The sequence below is a fragment of the Puntigrus tetrazona genome, chromosome 13 (genome assembly GCF_018831695.1).
Source record: "Puntigrus tetrazona isolate hp1 chromosome 13, ASM1883169v1, whole genome shotgun sequence".
Classification (NCBI taxonomy): domain Eukaryota; kingdom Metazoa; phylum Chordata; class Actinopteri; order Cypriniformes; family Cyprinidae; genus Puntigrus; species Puntigrus tetrazona.
In genome coordinates this window covers 19176367-19194715 of record NC_056711.1, presented here as the reverse complement: position 1 = coordinate 19194715, position 18349 = coordinate 19176367, and the positions used below count along the sequence as shown (strand labels likewise).

At 34.6% G+C, this 18349-nt stretch overlaps 1 protein-coding gene across 2 annotated transcripts in view; it reads right to left on the bottom strand.

Moving 5' to 3' along the window:
- Window positions 1-18349, bottom strand: part of mertka (c-mer proto-oncogene tyrosine kinase a) — a 36632-nt gene that overhangs the window by 13280 nt on the left and 5003 nt on the right. For both annotated transcript variants that reach the window (XM_043256184.1, XM_043256185.1), the window contains exons 5-9: window positions 9234-9320; window positions 8764-8879; window positions 8351-8531; window positions 6435-6580; window positions 422-557 (exon numbers count right to left, since the gene is read on the bottom strand). In XM_043256184.1, the coding sequence (XP_043112119.1) occupies window positions 422-557; window positions 6435-6580; window positions 8351-8531; window positions 8764-8879; window positions 9234-9320 (666 nt within the window). The remainder of the gene's footprint in view (window positions 1-421; window positions 558-6434; window positions 6581-8350; window positions 8532-8763; window positions 8880-9233; window positions 9321-18349) is intronic.

The following is an 18349-nucleotide window of genomic DNA, read 5'->3' as shown; positions in this document are numbered from 1 at the left end:
CATAATATACACAGTACACATAGATATATTATATATACTTATATATATATATATATATATATATATATATGTATAATATATATATATATATATATATATATATATATATATATATATATATATATATATATATATATATATATATATATAAAGTATATATAATAGTATATATATAATATATCTGTGTGTACTGTGTATATATGTGTATATATATATATATATATATATATATATATATATATATATATATATATATATATATATATATATATATATATATATATATATATATATATATATATATATATACACACACACACACACACCATACATACATGCATACATACATACATACATGCATACATATATAATTGGCTACTGTCCCAGGTAACCCCAGGTGAAGGTTCTTGTATCTACTTACCAGCGTCTGGCACAAAGAGCCAGTAGCGAGATCTTTTGGCCCCACAGCCGCTCTGAGTACAGGCCACCACCTCCACACTATACGTAGTGTTGAACACATGCAGCGTCACCGTCGCCTCTGTACTGATGCTGTAAATCTAAAACACACATTTCCACACACAGTTTACATAGAAATAACCTGCAGCACCAACAAGACAGAAATCTATCAAAGACTGGTTTATACAAGTTAAACTTTAACTTCATCCATATACATATGTTTTGTTTGTAAATTATACTGAAAGGTGAGCATCAAATATGATCAAGGTCACATATTTTACATATGCATACGAGCCATAAAAGCTTGATGCATCAAATATGACACCCCCGAAAAATGGAGTTAAACATCAAAGCAGCATTTTCAAATGCTATAGGTCACCCAAGTATAGCATCAAATCATTATTCCTCTTTCAATTTAAGACGTTACTCAGAAATAATAATGGAAATTTTTAAGTATTACAGGAAAGAAAACCCTTTTGTGTGAAATCGCACCCAAAACAGTGTAAAAACAAAACTTAATGGCTGAATGAAGAAGAGAAAGAAAAAGAGAAGCTGTTTTTGGTGTGCCGTGTGCTTGCAGGATGCAATAAAGTTAACACACACACAGAAACATGTGACACATCCACGCTGCCAGTTGCGTAAAGCTGCCACTAATGTTCCTAAAATCTCTCAGACACGCTGACACACAAATAAATCACTGCATCTGCACTCGTCCAAAAACAAGAAGCGAGCCGTTCTAGGGGCCCTGAGAAGTACACACGGTGTGTTTTAAGGCTATTTAGTTAGCATGCGACTCGTTTCTGCATGTAAATATCTGCTCTGAGATTTCCACCGCAATTCGATTTCTTTTCTTAGTCAACCCCTTCACCCTCAGTGATGACTGATAAACCTAAAGATTATTTATTTAATGCGCTTATTTAAATTATGCACATTACAACACAATAGATTAAGGTTAAATCTAGAAAGAAAAACAAACCAAAAAGAAAAACTAAATCCTAAAGCCTAGGCGATAAGCCACTTTTGGTTGTCTAGCTCACATAAAGGCTTCCTGTTTTTTGTTCTGGGTTTTTTTTTTTTGTTTTTTTTTACAGGTCTTGAGGTTTTTCAATCCTTGCCCTCCACTGAAATACTGTGAGAAAAGCAAACTCAGCAGTATTTAAACCCAGCATAAAATAAGATTAGTTTCAAATTCGCCAAGAAACTGACTAAAACACACTAAAACACACTCATTTACTGAAAACAAACCTGATCATTTTCTTCAGTGCATTATTGTCTCAACCGTCTAATGATCTGCAGTACACTTAATGAATAAATATTATTCGGTCTTCTTCCAGGCTTTATTTGGTGGCTGGTTAATTCTCAGCTACCTTTATTGTAAATGTACCCTTACACAGTGACTTTATTTAAATCAGCTTAACTGAACAATACCAGGAATAGTTCAGTCATCTAATAGTTCAGTAGATCACAAAACAATATCATTTTAATTTTGGGGTGAAAAATGACCCTGTGCCAGAGTTACTATATGAAATGGGTATTAAACACAGTTTTGTTAATTAAAATAAAAGGTGTAAAGACATCGTATAATTCTATAAAAAATTAAAATAAAGAAAATAAAAATGAAAAGAAAGCTCAAATTAAATTAACTTTATTTAAATCAGCATAAATGAACTATTCCAGGAAGTGGATTAGAACTGGCATGAGCAAAACAAAATAAAAGCAAAGAAAAAAAATGCAAATAAAAATAATTTAATTTACTTTTTTGGGAGGTGAAAAATTACCCGGCACCAGTGTTATCATTATCACTGTTAAAGAAAAAAAAACATATTATAATTTTCTTATTCATTAAACTAGAGGTGCAACAATAATAATAATTTATATAATTATAAAATAATTATTATCTACTAATTTAAATAATTACTAATTTGAAATGAAGGACAGACAGACAGACAGACAGACAGATAGATAAAAGCTAAATATTATCAAAATAATACTAAAATAACAATGTGCATGCATTTGAAAAGCTTCATGAAATCTAAACCAGCTTCTGTTTTCTGAAAGTTTCTGTGTTGCAGCTGAACTCAAAAACCCAGATATAAAAAGGTCAAAACCCTCCACTATGCCATGAGCGGATTTTTCATGACAAACTAATTGTTGATTTTGCTGAGAGAGAGCAACAGGTGTCTGTCCGAGAGCGGCAGCTGTGAGTGTGTGAGACTCATTTCCAGTCACTGTTGTGATCACAGACACTGATGTGTGGTCATTCAGTGGTGAGTCACGACAGACGGACAATAACAAATCACTTCACCACGCACTGTCGGTTTCCTGCTACCAGGGCAGAAACAGGAAGTACACATTGTCTATAATGCCACGCTATTACAAAACCACTCCCATAAGATCAGTCACTGGCCGCACAGGGCATTGAGAGGTGACTAGAGGCACATGTTTGTGTAATAATAAACAAGTGCTGCTTATTTCAACATCTTACGCACCGGACATTGAAAAAATATATTGCATATAGTCATTATTTTCACCTGTGATGGTGGAACATATTCTCCTTTACACAAATAGTTGACCCAAAATTGAGCATTTGCTGAAAACATACATCCCCCTCAGGCCATTAAAGATGTAGATTAGTTTATTTCTGCGTCAGATTTGGACAAATGTAGCTTTCCCATCACCATTGGATGCTGTGGAGTGAATGGGTGCCGTCAGAGTGAGAGTCCAAACAGCTGATAAAAACAAAACAAAAAAAAATCACCATATAATCCACACCACTCCAGTCCGTCAGTTAATGCACGGTGAAGCCAAAATCTGCACGTTGGTAAAAAAAACAAATCCATCGTTAAGATGTTTTAACTTCAAACCGTCTTTTTAGGCCAAAATACATTCCACAGTCCATAATAACGCTTCTTCCTGTGAAAAGTCTCCTGTTGTCACCTCAATATCCACAGCGTATTCATTTAGACCCTTTGCTTTGGACTTTTTTTTTTGGTAGTAATTGGCACTTGATCTTTGCATATTTCACTCCTGATTCAGACAAGGCCACTTTTTTTAGTGGATAAATCATTATTACGCGCAGAGGACTAATTTTAGCCAGATGCAATGGTTCACAAAAAAAAAAAAAAAAAAAAAAACACACATTAATGATGGATTTGTTTATAACAAACATGCAGATTTGCTTTAAAAGATGTTAATTGATGGACTGGAGTGGTGTGAATTACTTATTGTGATGTTTTTATCAGCTGTTTGGACTCTTATTCTGACGGCACCCATTCACTGCAGTGGATCCATTGCTGAGACACTGACGCAAGGCTACATTTCTCCAAATCTGATGCAGAAAAAACTCAGATGACATAAAGGGGTGAGTACACTCTTAAGCAATTTCGCTTTTGGGGCGAATTATCGCATTAGCAAACACTGCAAACTGATCTGCTGAGATAAAAGCGTAACGTAATAATGAAGACATTTGCTTGAGGGTCTTTCATTAACAGCTGAACTCAAGCAGGCTGGTGTGCCTGAGGAAACCGTAAAAAATAATGATGTCAGGCCGTCGCTTTCATCTCAGACACAAGAACAGCTGTTTTATTGTAAATTCTTTTGCTAATTTCCTCACAGCTGGTGAAAGTGACTTGTTGTGATCTCAGATTCAAAGAGGAACCATGTCTGTTGAGCAATATGAGCTAAACACTGCTCTGAGCAACCTGGGACAAGTTGATGAACTGTGCAATAAAAATAAATGGTTACATACAGGATATCTAGATACTATAAAGTCTGTTTAGGAGGTTTTGCTCTTAGTTTGAGGGCCACAACACTCCACAATTATTTTCCATCAAGCAGAGCAGATGTGAGGATGTTGAACTTCAGTTCTGTTTTACTGATATTATCATTTATATATATATATATATATATATATATATATATATATATATATATATATATATATATATATATATATATATATATATATATAAATTCATTCATTTTTATTTTCATATATATTGTTATTATTATTTATATAAAAATTTTTATATATATTATTATATATATTTATTATATTCATACATTCATATATATATATATATATATATACACACACACACACAAAGTTTTCAATTTAATGATAGTTAAATAGTTAATACAGTTTTTTTAATTATGTTTTAGCTTTTAGGTTTAGTTTAGTTTACTTTGTTTTATGAACAAAGAAGCCATGACTGAAACATCTCTCTAGTAAAGGGGGGAATGTATTTGTTTAAACATGCTATAAATGTTATTTACAAAGTGTAAGAAAGTTTAGTTGTTGAGGCTAAATATAGCCTGCGGGGGAAATAGTGTTCTTGTGCCTGGCCGGTCTGGCGGTCAGTGCTCTGTATCGCCGACCGGAAGACAAAAGTTCAAAAAGAGGGTGGGCTGGGACTGAAGTGTTTTTTTTAGCCCTTTCTGGAGATGTAAAGATCTTGGAGGCAGGGAAGATGAGCACTGATAATCTTCTCAGCAATCCTGATTGAAACCTGTTCCAAACCAGACAGTTATGGATGAACACAGGACAGACTCAATGATGGCAGAGTACACTTGTTTTAGCAGTTCCCGTGGCAGGTAGAAGTACAACCTCTCTTGCTTTTTTAGCAATGGAGTCAATGAGAGTGACCCACTTCAGGTCCTGAGAGATGGTGATCCAAGAAGAGCAATGGTGAGAGAACACAACCCTGAGGAGCTCCGGTGCTAATAGTGAGAGTCCTGGATGTAGATAGCTGCCGTCTGTCTGTCAGGACGCTGGTAATCCACTGACAGATAGAGGTGGGCATGAAGAGCTGTGTCAGTTTGCCTGAGAGAAGATCAGGCTTGATGATACTGAAGGCCGAGAGGATCCTTGCATAATCTGTCGAGCTGTTGTAGGGTGTAATGCAGACCTAAGTTGACTGCATCGCATAGGCAAACTGAAGACGATCCAGTCCACAGATATCCTTCAGATAGGCCAGGACCTGTCTCTCAAATGATCACAGAAGTGAGAGTGACCAGAATTATGGTGGAAACGTCACACAGCTGCTGGAGATCTGTGTGAAGGTTGGTGGCCACCCTTAAACAGGCAGGTGAAGCGCTTGTACATGGTGATGTTCCTCAGACCAGTCCATACTGATGCCGGATTGCTGGCCTCCTCAGCTTTTTAAAGATTTTTTTATTTTAGCCACTCTGATCTCCTCTGTTAGTCTGTTCCTGGCCTGGTTATACAAGACTTTCTGTAAGCGTCCTCTTTGGCGTGACGAAGCTGTTTGAGTTTACCAGTAAACCATGGTCAAGTGATAAGAATGTGCTGGTGGGAATGCACATATCCTCACAGAAACTTAGTTGCCGCAGACTCAAAAACGCTTCAATCAGTGAGGTCGAAACAGGCTTCTAGATCCCCAGAGCTGTGTGACATGCATCCTTTATTGCTGTGTAGCAGTGATCCAATATATTACTGTCTCTGGTGGCACGTGTAATATTCTGCTTTTATTTTGGCATTTCACTGGAGAGATTTGATTTATTAAAATCTCCAAGAACTATTAAAATCTGGATACATTTGCTCCATTTCATTTATAGAAAAGAGATTGCAGTTTATGAAAAGAGCCTCCAAGTTAGGACAGCATACCTTTTTCAACGTTGTTACATCTGAACAACTACAAGACGCGAGAACAGTCCGCTCTACGTTAGCATGGACTCACTAACATTAACGTCTAGTTTTAACGTTCTGCTTAAGCAGATGAAAATTGTAATTTAATGAGTGTGTGATACCCAGAAAATGAACATTGTTGTCTTCATTTGGATTGATGGACCCCATAAAAACGATGCGAGCTTTGGGTCTTCCAACGCTGCTTTATCGCTGCAAACCTACAGATGTCCGGGTTCCACTCTCTGTGCAACCAATACTCGACCGCCATTGGCTCATCTGTGTTCGAAGGGAGGAGCTTACTGATAGGTCAATTGTCAAAGCCATTACTAACCTTGCTTGTACGTGTTCCGTGTATAATAGTGACGTCATATCCTTGCAAAATTCCATTCAGCTTATCAGGGGGCGGAGCTTCCCATCGGATCATCAGCATGGAATTGTTCAGGTGAACAGTCAAGTTTTGGGGAGCTTCTGATGGAACTGTAAAGAAAAAGAAAAGTTAATTACATGAATCCCATCCATGGCCGGTAACCAGGATTTGAAAAAGAGTGAGGTCTGGGGTGAGTTGGTTGATTTTGTCTATTATACTATTATAATATTATATGGATAACACAGTCTGACAGATCATATCATGATGTATTTTATTTTTGCCTTACCGTATGTGGTATCCTGTCAGCAATAACCAGTTTTTTTTTATTGCTTTCAGTTTCAGTGCTGGCAATAGTGTTTCCAGATATTGTTATGTAAACCAAAAATGAAAAATAAATAAAATATAAACTGAAATTAGTTAAAAAAAAAAATAATGATGGAAATAATGGTTCCTAGGTAAAAGGAACATTATGAGACATTACGAGAAACATGATTTTTTTTTTGCTAATTAAATTAAATGGATGAAATAAAGTATAGAGGTGTTATATAATAAGTATTAGAAGTGTTTCCTTGGCTACTAACTGAAATAATTTTTAGACGAAGCACTAAATTGTCAACAAACAAATAAAAAATGATATAAAAAATATAATAATAAATAAGAGTAAAGGACTAATTGCAACCTATACTGGGAATGTACTTCAATTTCAGATTGTATTCAATTTTAGGCACTGTATGACATAAACCACAGTGCTTATAAACGACTGAAAATATCCTTCACCATGCTTTTAGGAATACGGAGGAAATCCTTCACGGACACACCCCAAAGGAAAAGCATTTCTAACAATCAGGTCACTCCCATTCCCACTTGGCATTCAAAAATGTCTGGGATGTAAAAGACATAATTACTACAGTAATTGTCTTGTTTCTATGATAAACAAAATGATACTTCACCTATCAACTTACTCACTTCTCTTAATTCCAGTTTAGAGAGTTAACATTAGTGATTTTTAACAGCTCTTTGTTGTTAACCAGAAATAACCAGAAATCTTTAAATTTTCCAAATCAGACTGACCGCTAAAGGACATTTCATCACAGGAATAAATTACATCTCACAATATATCATAATAACAAAAAGTTATTTTAAACAAACATTGTATTTGAAAAAATATTTTTAAAAAATGTAAGATTTTACAGTAGCCTTGGTGAGCATAAGAAACCCATTTCAAAAATATTTACAAATACGGTTAATTGTATAATATATAAAATATATAATATATAATATATAATATATAATACATAATATATATAATAATATATAAAATATATAATAATATATATATATATATATATATATATATATATATATATATAAATAAAATATATGTATATATTTGTTATGTATATATAACCTTTTAGAAAGTTTTAGTTTTATTTATATTCCTATAATTGATATTATATATACATTTTTAACATATAAACACTTTTTTTCTTAAATATACGCACGCATTCATACATAAAATATATAATACATAAAATATATATATATATATATATATATATATATATATATATTATAATATATATATAATATATATATATTTGTTATGTATATATAACCTTTTAGAAAGTTTTAGTTTTATATTCCTATAATTGATATTATATATACATTTTTTAACATATAAACACTTTTTTCTTAAATATACGCACGCATTCATGTGTGTATTTTTATATAATAAATACAAACAGCACACTCATACATATTACGCACCAAAAAACTTTTATTTTGCATGCAAGTCATAGCGATTATTTGTTTAACGGCACTAACCGAAACCTTAGGAATAGCAGTTTTATTTACAAATGTAAGGAACGTGAAGGACTCACCTCCCTCTGTGGTGTTGCTCTGGACCCAGACGCTGGGCGGCGACGGGCCGATCTCATTGGTGCAGGACACGCTCATGTTGTACCAGGTCATGGCCTTGAGGTTGCTGATTTCATACTGAAAAGGAGGCACGTGTGTGGGGTGGACGGCAGTAGGGCTCCCTGGCTGCAAAAGCTCTCGCACCTGGAACATAAAATGCATTATTCAGCCAAAGGCCTTCTTGGAAAGCGTGCTGTTGCATTACCAAGTGACAAATGGATGCAAAGTTTTACACTGAAGGAGAAACCCAAGCATTTCTGTAATGGTGAAAATCCTATGAGCACCAAACAACAAAATCCTGAACACCATGTTCCTGAGGGGCTTCATAAACGCAGTGGCCTTGAACAAGCGGTGCTCGTTATTTAGTCCTTCTTACCGTGATGTAGCACGTGCTGAGAGTCGAGAAGCCATCGTGTCCCGGCGTCCAGCTTATGAGGAGTTTGTTGGCCTCGCGTTTTACTACTGTGACCTTGGACACTTTTTCTGGAAGCTCTGAAAAATGAATCAAGGGTTTAAAAGTACTTGAGATACGGGCTCGAGACAAAAAAGATTCTCGTTAACTACAACTATTATTTTTGAAATGAAACAGAAAGAAAATATTAATATGAAGAAGTTAGACTTTAAAACTGATGAAAATCAGAAAAGTTGTCTTGGCAATTAACACAATTAAAAAAGGTTTTAAAATGTACTAAAATTAAAAAATATATAATTTTTAAAACTAAAATGCAAATAAAAATTTAATGTTAAAAATATATAAAATAAATAACAATATAATGTGTTGTATTATTATATTATATTATATTATATTATATTATATTATATTCATTATTCTCAGCTTGGCTTTACCTTTGATATTGATGTGAGCTTCTCTGGATACTGTGAGGCCTTTCTCATTGTGAGCTTCACAGCTGTACTGAGTGGGTGCATCAACACCTGCACAGAACAAAAAATTAAAACATTTTCCAGACTGTCACTAATTGGTATATGCTCATTAGCATAGGCCATGCTCTAGAAACAACCGTTTTAAATTGATGATGCACTATTCTGTGCGCCAATTTCCTGCTGAGGTTTTAAAATCACTCACCGTGCTTGTGTTACTATTATTACTTTTTGATATTTATGCTGTCAATCGACATTTGTAATGTTCTTTTAAATAACCAATCAAAACAATAAAAAAATAAAATAAAAAAAATTAGTTCAAATCGTTCTAACCCTTAAAATGTGAATCCCTCTTACTTCCATTAAAAAAAAATAATAAATAATATGATAAAATAAAATAAAATGCATGGAAATAATGGTTCCTAGACAAAAACCCTAAAGAAATAAGACATCACGAGAAACAATATTTTTTTAAATAACATTTTTGCTAATTGAACTAATTAAAAAGGTTAAAATTGTTAATAATATAATAAGTGTTTCCTTGGCTACCAAGATGAAGCACTAAATGTCTTCATTATGTCTTCATTTGATTATCAGAAAAAAATTCAATGCGTAATCATTTCTAGAACAAAAGGGCCCTAATGTTGAAACTGAGAGTTTTTGAGTATCGGTATGGTATGGTTTTGGTATCGATACCAGTAAAAATGTGCAAGGTACCCAACCCTACTGAGCATCAGCATATTAAGAATGATGCTGAAAATTCAGGATAAATAACATTTTCAAATAGAAAAGTAAAATCATATAAATATAATATCATTTTCCCTGTACACGTGAATCATAAATGCAGCCTTGGTGAGCACAAGACTCTTTTTAAAAACGCTTACCACGCAAACAATACTCTACACACTAGCAAAATTTGGAAACGGATCTGGAAACGATCCACAGCAGCATGCAATCGGTAAATACACGATCCTAAATCAATTCTGTGCCTCTAACGGCGCTTACAGTCGAAATAATACAGTCTGTGACATAACCGTGCATCAATCGTGAAGCTCGAGCGCATGCGGGCCTGCGTAACTTTCACCGCCAGCGTGTCGCACAGAACGAGTCTTTCAGTGCCACTCCACGCCAACACTCCAGTCCCACTCTGACACGAGCACAGCTATAATATCTCTTTTGTGCGAGCGCATTTCAGAGCAGCGGCCACAAAGGACACATTGCTTCCCCCAGCGGAGCTGACAGGAAGCTACTTGTTTGGTTGTTGACATGTTTCTTAGCGTCAAACGTGTCCATCCCCGACTGTCAGAGGGACAGAGAGTGCCTCCATTTTGAGGGCGACTTCAGCTATGCTAATGAAACAGCGTCTGGGGAAAAAAGATGCAAATTTTAAGCGATAGATTCAACGCGGGAATGACCGTGGGCTCAGTCTGGACACGCAAAAAGCAATGTTTCTGGTATATAAATGTTAATAAATTGCTGAAACCATCTCACGGGGATGTTTGGCATGCGAAAATGATCATTTACTCGCTTTCAAACCTGTATGAATTCGACAATTTTGTATGCACAAAGGATGATATTTTGTAGAAAGTCTTTAACCAGGCCGTTTTGGGTCACCATTGACTTCCATAGTAGGAAAAAAAAATACTATGGGAGTCAATGGTGACCCAAAACAGCCTGGGTTTCAAACATTTTTCAAAACATCTTCCTTTGTGGTCAGCAGAACAAATAAATTCATTCAAGTTTGGAAATACTCTAGAGTGAGTAAATGATAACAGAATTGTCATTTTTTCTTTGAACTATACCTTTAATTAATTTTGAGGTAGACCTCCCTTAAGAACACGAGGCGACTTTTTCTTCCTCTGAACCAGAAAAGATTTAGCGAAAAACCAATACATTTACATTTAATCATTTAATAGACGCTTTTATCCAAACTGGACGCAGTCAAAATCGACAAAAGACCAATGATATGCAAGTGTTATAACAAGTCTCCTTTAGCTTAACGCAGTACGCGTAGCAACTTTTTTATTGAATTATTAAAAAAAGAAAAAGAATAGGGCAAGCTAGTGTTAGAGCCCCTTGTTGCTTTTGTTAACTGTATAATAAATAAAAATAAAACAAATAGATATAATTAAAAAAAGCTTGTGTTAGTTTTTATTGTTAAAGAAATCAGGCAAATGAATAAAGTGCAAGTTTTTTAAAGAATAAATTAGAAAAGAGAGTGCAAGAGTAAGATGGTCAAAAAAATAAATAAAATGGAAGAGATGTGTTTTTAGGGCGATTCTTGAATATGGCTAAAAACTGCTTGGATTGAGTTGGACAGGTCATCGCAACACGAGGGAACGGTTAGTGTAAAAGTCTGTGAAAGTAAATGCATCCCTCTTTAAGATGGCACAAAGTCACTTCCATAGACTTCTACGTTTTTACATTTTACGTACATCATTCTAATTTAAAATAAAGCACACATTTGAAGCACACAGTTACCATTTCAACGTGGCTTGAGTTTCGGCACAGAAACGTCCTCAAGTTACATTCACATTTTATATATCATCACCTGACTCCATGCAAAACTCTCCAATTTTTTTTTCTTCCCATGAATCAAACTCAGTCAACGGCAAATTGACAAAAAAGGATTGAAAAAGAGGCTGAGTTTTGGTTACAAACAACAGGCAAGCGAGCTATACAGATTGCGAGTCTGTACGGGTGCCAGGAAGCGTATGCCTCATTTCTGACGGCCTGTAATTATCGGGTTTGGAGAACGGCCATGCTAGCAGGCCCTGCGTACGGATCCAAGAGTATGAGCTTGCTCTGGTATATGTTCACTACGGCACTAACAAACAACGATTTTTAAGCATGTATCACGGTAGCTCCAAAATTTAAAGCACCACGGATCACCCGACCAAAATAAAACAGCTTGCTGCAATTTAGTGTATGTGAAGCGTTCTTCATTATATACTTTAACACGAGAGCAGCTCATGATCCGGTGTTTTTAGCATTGCTCGGCTCGCAGTAAACGCTGCATCTGTTCTGAGTTTACCTACAATATAACTCGCATTTGAAAACACAACATGCAGCAACCAATCTTGCCAAGCTTTTAACGGCAAGCCCTCATAAACCAGTTGTTGACAAGAAGAAAAAAAGATTTAAGGGCTCCGTTTAGTTTCAGCAAAATTAAAAGCTTGGTGGTTTATTAATGTTTAAAAAAAAAAGAAAAAGAAATAAGGCTAACAGACGTCTTCAGTATAGAACATTTTCGTTGTACTGTAAAATACTGTAAAAAAATAAGATTTTAATAAAATAATATAAAATACACACTGTTTTATTGAAATAATAGAACAGTAATATTTCTTATTTTGCTTAGTATTTATTTATTTATATATTACACACAATTTAAAAAAATCTTGTAATTGTAATTTTACTGTTGTTTTGTAAAGCACAATTATTTATTTGATAAATACACAAGGTTTGGGAAAATATTACAAAATATTTTTTTGTTAAGTATTTTATTTAGCATTATAATTGTTTATATAATAATAATAATAATAATAATAATAATAATAATAATAATTTAATGATAAATTAATTTGAAAAAATAATTAATAAAAAAAAAACTTTATCATAAATAAATAAATAACATTTTCCCCACCAAGAAATGCCTAGCAATGCCTTGAAACCTACAAATCATCAGTTTTTAATAGCTAGGGACCCGTTTGAAATCTGAAATGATGTCTAGTTAAGTCTTTTGCCTGTATGCAGCCAGTGCTTATTAAGCTCTGAATAATCAAGCGTATTCTCAGTGGCTGTGGTGTCACAATGGCTTCACTGAAATCAGCATTTACGTGCACTTTCTGAATCTTGAGCAGTAATTACCGTCACATGGGAGACCGTGGTATCCAGGTCTAGCTAGTTCCCTCCTAATGGAAACACACATCACAGCATCCAGAGAGAGAAAGAAAGCGTTTGTGTGTGTGCATTACGTAATGCAAGCCATTGTGAGCCCGACAGGACAGCGAGCCCGACTTCAACGTGGAAAATTAGAGGCGTTCTGTCTTCACATTGTTTGAAACTATTCCAGTAAGAATACGGCACTTTAAAAAAGGAGAAGTGAGGCGGAATGTGGATTTACTACAATCTTACAGAGCCTTTTTGTGTCCTACATACACAAGAGATGAAAAAGGCACCTAATCCACTTAGAAATGATCTGATCTTTAAACGGTGAATCGATGCTTTTAAAACGAGCTGTCAGATTCAAAAGTCATTTCATTAACTCTGTTAATGGCATTTACAGATCTTTAATTAAGCACCCAAAATTAACTACGCTGCCAATTTCAGGTGCATTATGACATTTTTTTTGTAATACATCTTTATTGCTTTAACCCTACAAAACAGAAAGCGACAAACACAAACTTTCAACATAACCGCTCTGCACGGGTTCTAAAAAAAACAACAACACAATAAACACAAATACATGCATTCATATTAAAAACATCAAACTACACAATAAAAATAATAATAGCCTCCTAGGAAACATGTCCAGCATTTTTTTCTACACGTCTTCTGTCTCTTCAGGTGCATCCCCTTTGTTTTCTTTTTCTAAAAATACCATAAAAGGGTTCCGAGCACCTTCAAAAACCTTTTAATAACATGCTATTTTCTCAAGTGACATACTTATTTCCATTTCTTTAAGCAACCTCTCTACACTCGCTGCATCCAACTATAAGTCGTTTAGCTTGTAAAGTGCACATATCCATAAATATATGTTCTCTTCCTCTCGATTAGAGATTACTAGAATATAGATACACATTTTTTGGCTTTTTTCCAGAATTTATGGCATATTTGTTTCTACGTATTTCTTCAGTTATTCAACTGTTATTCTTTCCTTTTTCGTCCTGTAACAAAATGTATTTGATCAATGTTTCCATCACCTTATATATTCAATGTGCATTTTGATATATCACCAAAAAAATTTATGGACAAAAATGCCAAGATGCATGCACTCAGTTTGAGGGGGATAGATTTTTTTTATCTCATGAGAAAACTTATGCATAAAGTACAATGGAATCACATTTACAGAATAAATACCCAAAGCGCAAAGTTATGTGGCTTTAAGCGATGGGACCGATCTCATTGCACAGCATCTGAAATGTTGTTTTGGTCATTCTGAAATGCCTGAGGCTAAGACTGTCATCGAAGTAGCTTGGTTCGATTACCTCTTAGCGCTGTCTGACTCGACTGCATTCCCAAACAGCTGTCAACTGCCTCCGTTATAAGATAACATGTTGTGTTTTCACCTGTGAATTCTGAGATGCAAGTCATTTATTACCAAATGATTTATGCCATGTTCCAATTTCATACACAAGTCAAATTCAGAACTTTGGATGGAAACATAGCTATCTTATCACTGCATTTGAATAACAGGCATCCCAGGTCCGCAGAGATATGCATATAACAATAAAAACCCATGAGGAAATGCCATAATTTTATTTCTCAAATTGACATTTTGGAAGCTTAATGCTTCACATTTGCCACACCACATGAGGTTCTCGCAAAAGCCAATCGTGGACCCGAATTTTGGAGCTGAAAAATGGAAAAGCTAAACTTTACGGTAAGTGTACTTGTTATTGCATATTGCACTAGTGTTTAACTTGTATACTGCTTGTACTTACTATTATTATAACAATAACTAATACACTTTCGCCCTAATCATATAATAAGTACAAGTAGTGTATCCATATTACGCAGTACTTAAATCTATACTGTAACAAGAACACCTTAAAATAAAGTGTAACCAACTTTACAAGAAAAACATACATCGGGAAGAAATTTAATGAATAAAAACCATAATATAAAAATCAGTTCCACACCAAAACACCACTGTAGCATTTCTTATCACTGTACCATGGTATTACCGCAGTACTTTTTTGTAAAGCAATGACATATGCTAGATATACAGTACATCCAATTTAAGTGCCTACCAATTATTATATACAAACTAATTAGAAAATATGCATTTAAACATTTCTTTATATAATTTATTGAGTTACCCGTCAACAACCAAAAAAAGCTTAGCAACTATCCAGCAATGTAACCTAGGACCCTACAGCAACCACCAAATAACACTTAATATCTTTAGCAACCATTCAGAAAACTATAACAAAACAAACAACTCCTTAGCAACCATTCAGAACACCCTAGCAACCGACCATTTTTTTAAAATCAGAAACTTTGCATTTTAAAAATAATTACAAAGAAACAGCAAGTAATATTAAATTCAAGGTGAAATTTTGAAGTAGAAACATATAGGCCTGGTATTGTGTTGCAAAAGTTACTTAATGTTTGTTCGATTTTACACATTCGAAAACTAAATATTCACAGTGTAGTTTGGTTCTTCTGAAAACTATCTACAGGACGTTCTGGTGCTAGGAAGAGTTCAAAAGTGCTTCACTTTTAGTTTATTTCAAAGATCACAGAACCAACCCGCTGACCTGGAAAACAAGCTTTTTTCAAGGACCATAAACAACAGTATATACAACTAAAGTGGCTCTTGATGAGACGATTATTGTTGAATGGACAGTGCTGCAAAGAGCTCTTGGCTCCAACCAGCTAAAGTTTGATCTCTGCGTTCTTTACGAGGCTCTGCAGGGATGCCAGGGCCCCTGAATGAGGCCTTTGTGTGTGTAATATCAGCACCGGTTGAGTAAACTTTAACCATAAAACTCCTGCTTTCACAATAACTAGGTTTACGCCGGTTGCCAGGAAACCGATTACCATACCTAGGAGATTAACCTCAAAAAAAAAAAATATAGCGCTTGCTGAAACTGCGAGTGGTCACTTCTACCATGCTAAGGTGTTCTTGGTAACGGCCAGGGCTTTCTAATGCGGTTTCTAGGGTGTTTCGGGTGGTTGCTAGGTAGATTTGCTGAACGGGAATGCTGAATTAAGTGAATGGGAATAAGAATTCTAGAAATAGAAATCTCTCTTCAGCAACATGCGCAATTTAAGGTTGCATAGCATGGGATGAGAAACATGCAGAGTTTAATGAGTTACAGTCGTGATAAAACAGAAGTTGAGACAGATCTTTTGGGTCACATGGAAATACATGGTCCGGCATACGTTACCAGCAGGGTTATCATAGTTAACACAAACTAAAAACATCCAAAAATATTTCTTTTAAATAAAAGTAAAACAAAAATAAACAATAAATTAATATATATTAATATAACGAGCACAGGGGAGCAGCTGGAGAAAAACAAAACCAGAGGTATTTCGTAGAACCTGGCAGGAAAGTACCCTTTCTTACCGAAAAGCAAAAAATAAAGCATCAACAGGTGCTGATATTCCCCAAGATCACAGTAGTAAAGACTTTACTTCCAAGATCGATGCTATCGGAGATTAAATTGTAACCGTGCAGCCATCAGCTACAGTGTCACATCAGAGAAATTCCACATATTATCTACCATAGGAGAGGAAGAATTGTATAAACTTAATCATCTAAACCAACAACATATATGTTAGACCCTATTCCATCTAAACTACTAAAAGAGCTGCTTCCAGATGTCATATATTATTAATTCATCATTGTCACTAGGATATTTCCCCAAAACCTTCAAATTGGCAGTAGTTAAGCTTCTCTTTAAAAAACTGCATCTTGACCCCAAAGGCCTAAATACAGGCCGATCTCAAATCTCCCTTTTCTGTCAAAGATGCTAGAAAAGGTAGTATCCTCACAATTATATTGCTTTCATCAATCAAAACTGAAACAGATATAATTATTCTACTTGATCTGATCGAAAAAGGAAATCATGCCCAGTTTGAAGCGCTGCAGTCATGTGATTCTCACTGTATTCAGAGTAACCTGCTCAATTATCAGGGTCAACTGAATCAGCAGAACATTTTAAATTACTCTGTCCTTAAAGCGCACAGAAGTTTTAACATGGCTGATTATTTAGATGATTTATTTTCCAAAGCCATAGAATTGTGAGGTGACACTAAACCCAAAACCCAGCTTCATCAGCTTCCTGCAAGCTCGGTTACATTTCATAATATCTGTTATGTGCACATTTTCCATAACTGCAGAAAACAAAATGTGCTGGATGATCTCAGCCGGGGGACCGAGAGGGAATACATGACCCCGCTTGGAATGTGAAACAGATTACTTTCCAGAAAATTGGAAATTATAATCACTTTAGAAGGTTAGGCAATAAAAATAGATTTAAGGGGTTCATGACATCATCTATTTGGAAATTAAATGCATAAGAGAAAAGCAGTTTTGCTGCTGCATGCTGCTATTGAAGGGCTACTCAATGCAATGCTGTTATTGTTAACTAAAGCAAAAACTACTAAAACAAAATGTCCCATTAATTTATCATTTTTAAATATAAGTATTATATAGTTAAAATAGTTAAATGAAAGTATAAATGTTGTACTGTACATATAAAAAAAAGACGTCAAATATGAAAAAAATACATATCTTAGGTCAAAGAACTTAAAATGGTTAAATGAAAATTAAAAGTGTTCCACTGACAGCTAACTTAAATTAAAAAAGTTAAATGAATACAAGATTTTACAAGTTGAGTTACAAAAAATTACTAAAATTCTATAACTAAATTAGATGAAAATATACTAAAATTTGTACAAATAAAGAAAATATATTAGATATTAACCAATTACCAAAATGACTAAACCTTTTACTGTACTTAAAATTAAAACTGTAAAACTGTCATTTAAAATAGAATTAAAACAATAGTACATAAATATAATAAAAATGAATCTCTCATTGTTTATGTGTCTCAATGCAATTTATTACCACTGAAATATGCTACAACAAATGTCACAGACTTTTTTAGTAATGGAAAAGACAAGAATGACTCTTTTATGTCCACAAACACACCCAACGTAATCAAAAGTTTGCTGTTGTTCGAAGTTTTGCCGACTAATGCTTTCCTGCAATACGGATGTCCTGATTTACCAGAGGAACAGTTCATCATGTTTTTTGTCGATCGAAACACACGTGTCCTGAAGGGTCACTCAGGGTCAACAGGCACGTGGAAAAGTAGTACAACTTCCAATTCTCTAAAAAAAAAGAA